Source organism: Carassius carassius, chromosome 31, assembly GCF_963082965.1.
Source record: "Carassius carassius chromosome 31, fCarCar2.1, whole genome shotgun sequence".
Lineage (NCBI taxonomy): Eukaryota > Metazoa > Chordata > Actinopteri > Cypriniformes > Cyprinidae > Carassius > Carassius carassius.
The window spans coordinates 12,505,261-12,509,848 of record NC_081785.1 but is presented as its reverse complement, the minus strand read 5'-3'; the positions used below and the strand labels follow the sequence as shown (position 1 = coordinate 12,509,848).

Below are 4,588 nucleotides of genomic sequence, written 5' to 3'. Positions count from 1 at the left end.
CTAATGTTGGCGCAGCCTTAATCACAAGTTTATAATATTAAAATTAAATATATAATTCTGAAAATTATTTAAATAATTTCAAATTACTATGATTGTCTGCACAGCCTACAATACTGCCAAAGAATCATACATAAACTAAAACATTACCTCAAATTCACCAATATATATATAAAATATATATAAAAAAAAATATATATATATAGCCTATATATAGCCTATATTAATCCCATCTCTCTCTAATATTCTGACAGCTCTTCCTCATTCCATCACTCTGTCTGACTGACAACTCTACGCTTCCAATGACGAGTTAGCTATTTGCTTTGGGCGGGGCTTGTATGATTAACAGCCTTTTACTATTGGCTGAGCACCACATGGGGGTTTGTTTATTTCTGGAGGGGGCGGTGCTACACGTAGCAAGACTTGAAAAGCAGCCGCCTGCCTGCTCTTGCTTCCATCGTTCAATGAGCACGAGACGCGAGGAGAGTTAAACATTGGATATCAAGTTGGAGAGCTAGTTCATCTCAGATTCCAGACTTCTTCAGACATCTGTACAGTTGGATTCTACTCGCAAGTCAGACGTCAGATCCAGAATGAAGGCGATCAGTCCCGTTCGCTCTGTCAGAAGCTGTTATAAAGCAGTGTGCTGCATCTCCGAGCAGAGTCTCGCCATCAGCCGCTGCAAGAGTCCCATTGAGGAGCTGTCCGATATGAATGACTGTTACTCAAAACTCAAAGAGCTGGTGCCCAGCATCCCTCAGAACAAATCCGTGAGCCAAATGGAGATTCTTCAGCATGTAATAGATTACATCTTCGATTTACAGATTGCACTGGAAAACGAGACGGGCACACAAAACACGCCTGACATGTTCATGTCAATGAAGGTGAGCGCAAGATTATTTAGTGTCGCTTAAATATTATTATGTATACCTTTTATTAATCATTACAAAGTTCCTTTGAAGAAATTAAAACTTTCCATGTCTTTTCCCTCTGCAGAACTCAGAGATGACCCTTAATTTCTCCAAAGAGGATGAAGCTATGTGCCATTAGTACAGAGGAATGGCAACGTTCAATGGTACACTTATGTTTTTTATTTTATTATTTGTAGATTGGTCAAATATTGTTAGGTATTAATACACACTCCATTCCTGGTCTGAAGAACATAGAATGAAACATCAACAACAACATTATGATTCTTTGGAGAACATGGTCTTTGTTTCGTTATAGGTTCTTCAGACTAGCATTTTAGTTCTGAGTTCTTTAAATCAGATGTAAAAAAAAAAAAAAAAAAAGAATAAAAAAAAGAATAAAACATTCTTTGTGGAACTTAAAAATCAGAAAATATTTTTTTGTTTTAAATGGAACCTTTATTTCAAAGAGCAAGTACACAGTTAGCGTCAATTACTAATTGTTTAGTCATTATGCATGGGTTATATCTCATGTTTATTGTCAATGTTATATAGGACAAGATTACGTATTAAACTCTGTCCAGTGTCCTAACTTTTTGGTCATCGTGCCAATCAACAAACAAGCTTGGATTCCCCTATGAACTCTAGTAAATGAAAGTTTTCACTTTGGCGCCAGACTGTCTGCAGTCTGCCTGAATCCACAGTGAGTGTGTGTAAGTGTGTGTGTGTGTTCTGAGTTAACTTTTCTCCCTCTCATCTATGCTGCAGGTGCGGGATAGAAACTTTTCTCCTCCACTTATGGAAGAAAAGAGAGTGAAGGGGAGAGCCGGGTGAAGGAGTGAGGCTCTATTCAGAGTGTGGGAAAGCAATCTGCGCCCCTCTCAAGCTGTCTATTCTTTGGTCACTGGACACTTGAACAAACCAAAGCCGAGGAGATTTGAAGATCATAAAAAAAGAAAAGCCCTCCAATTTTTTTTTTCCTTAATCATTCCTGTTTTTTTGTGGCAACAATCAAGCATTGTATATTTTGTACTGGTTACATTCCTGACTATTTGGACTGACTAATATCTCTTCACACACCCTTCCTTCCCAGCCATTCTTGGAGAATACCCCCCCCCCCCTCTTTTTTTTCTTGAAAACATTTTCACATTTCACAGGGCTGCAGTTTGGTCTCAGTGAGCTTCACTGATCACTGGGATGATGTACATATTGTGCTTGAGGGGAGTTTTTGTGTTATAGGGTGGGAAAGGCCTTGGGCAGTGGGAAAACAGACGTGGATTAGGATACGAACTCTATAATATAGAGTGGATTGTATTTGTTTGTGGGGATTGTCTATTTCTACAGACTGTCAGATCAATGAGTTTCATAAACTCCTTTAAGTGTTTTTTTTTTGTTTGTTTTTTGCTTTTTACTTATTCTTCTACAAAAGAAAATAAACCATACATGAAAGTGAGAAATATGGTGTTCAGTATCTTTTCTTAAACAACTAAATGACTTTTTGAAACCTTTAAATCATCAAGTATGTCTTATGAAAATCAACTGAAAATATAATATATTTTCCATTAAAAAAGAAAAAAGTGATTCACTCCAGTTCCCTTATAGCTGTTTATATGGTTAATATATTAATTGATATGAAATATTATTCATATCAGTCAATTTCAAGACATTTGATAAAATCCAAAGATAAATTGTTTATGAAAGGTAAAAGTAAAATACGTAAAAGTAAAATTGTAGTGCATCTGCCAAAAATCTTTCCAGATACAGTCATCTTGGATTTTTTTGTGTTTAGCATACAATCTGTTACAGGCTTAAACAGCAATGTCTAAATCACTTTATTTAAATATAGCACATCTGTCCTCTGAGTGTCTGTAGATTCAATCAAAAGGGACCTTTGCCCACAGAACTAGAGTTCAGTGCAAAAGTGGCCTGTGGTCAAACTTTGATAAGCACTGGTATTCATCTCATCTGGACTCTGAAAGAGGGATTATAGTCTGAAGAGGCTGACCCTCCACACGCTTAAGGTTTAAGATTTGGGTGTTGAGTAACGTGAAGTGTTCTGCGGGACACCGTCAAACAGAACAGGTTATATAGCGACACCCAGTGTTCTAAGAAATAATCACATACACGTTTGCGTCTGTACCGCAGATAGTCAACTGGCGCCATCTTGTGGCTAATATACGTTAATTAATTGTTGGTCAACATGTGGATGGCTAGCTAGCTGTTACACTTTGTATTTCATTCAAATATGTTTTCGAATATTTCTATGGATAGGCTCCATTTTGTAAATTTCAGTATAGATACATACAATAAATTTGTTTCTTCAAAAAACCTAAATTTCACGTGTTACTCCCCTTTAAAATAGTTCCTTTTGTGACAACGTGCCCCAATCACAGAGGATGTCACAATATTTGGGTTAAACTGCCACAACGGATCCAAATTTTACCTTTATTATAATTTACACATGTCTGAATGTATGCCATCGTGATCGTGTTAAAATAGTTTTGAACTAGCTATTTGAATTCAAAATATAATACCCAGCTAGAGAAACCTATATTTGTGTTGCTCATCTTTTGACTCTAAACTATTTACTGAGCTATTTTCTTTGTTGCAACTTCTCTGCAATATTTTTATGTTTAAAATTAGTAAAATATTCAGGTTATCTAATAAAGGGATAAATTAAACATTCTATAGTATAGTAATGCAATAAGTCTTCTAGGTATTTATTATGTCTATGACGACTTTGACACTTCTGAAGTGTTTCCATTTTGTGTCCCAAATGCATCAGACGTTTTGCCAACAGTCCGTGGGCGTGACTTCTAGCTGAGACTAACCCAGCATCTACCTGTTTTCCATTGGCTTTTGGATTATTGCAGAAAAAGATAGGCCTATTTGATTAACAAAAGTGCATGATTTTTAAAAAGCTAAAAATGTATTGGCTACAAACAAACTGCACATTGTTGGCATGTAGGCTATTTAAACATCAACACAGTTAAGCTTCCGACAGCTCTTTCTGTGTTTATTTAAACACATTTTCCCTGAAGGTTGAGTTAAAACACTGAACGTGATTTTGAGGGGCCAGGGCCCCTCACAGAGTTTGTATAGTTGGTATGTTCCACGTGTTCCATGGATGTAAGCGAAATGTACAATGCATTCGCTGGTAGGCTACATAAGCGCACCAAGAGAGTATCTTCAAGTCAACATGCAGATTAACAGAAAACAAAACTGCTGTGTGAAAGGAACTGGACCGAACAACATTTTGTAATGCCATACAGTGAGAGTTCAGTAACTTGCTTAGAAGTAATGTGTGTGTCATCTGTGTTCCATGAATAGTGCTGCTTCAAAGTCTCAATTTTAAATCTGGAGATGGAAAAATAGAATAGAAATATTTGTTAGGAAGCTTAAAAAAAAAGTTTTTTTGGGGTCGGGGGCCCTACTGTAATGCTTTATCCCAGGGGCCTTTGGTCATCTTAAGCCGCCCCTGATGGTATGATATCTTTATTGTTAGATTTGTAAATAATTTTATAGATAACAGCTAGAATTGTTCATACAAATGACATACTGTGTTTTGTTTTATGATTCAAAAGAAAAAGGGGGAAGGGCTTCTCAAAGTTCAGTTCTAAAGGTTAAACTTTGTTATACTGGGAGACCAAAGCAGCTTTTCTTAAAATGACAAATGAATTTTC

General features: G+C 36.4%; 1 protein-coding gene across 1 annotated transcript; it reads left to right on the top strand.

Annotated features, from left to right (window-relative positions):
- The first annotated feature begins 444 nt into the window (after positions 1-444).
- LOC132111579 (DNA-binding protein inhibitor ID-3-A-like) lies at positions 445-2,362 on the top strand. The gene is made up of 3 exons (XM_059519004.1): positions 445-881; positions 994-1,072; positions 1,674-2,362. The coding sequence occupies exons 1-2, from the start codon at positions 591-593 to the stop codon at positions 1,045-1,047; spliced, it is 345 nt and encodes a 114-aa protein (XP_059374987.1). The 5' UTR covers positions 445-590; the 3' UTR covers positions 1,048-1,072; positions 1,674-2,362.
- The last annotated feature ends 2,226 nt before the right edge of the window (positions 2,363-4,588 follow it).

Coding starts and splice junctions, on each gene's coding strand:
- LOC132111579 (XM_059519004.1), top strand. CDS start 591: ATGAAGGCGATCAGTCCCGTTCGCTCTGTCAGAAGCTGTTATAAAGCA. Junction 882..993: donor ACATGTTCATGTCAATGAAG/GTGAGCGCAAGA, acceptor TTCCCTCTGCAG/AACTCAGAGATGACCCTTAA.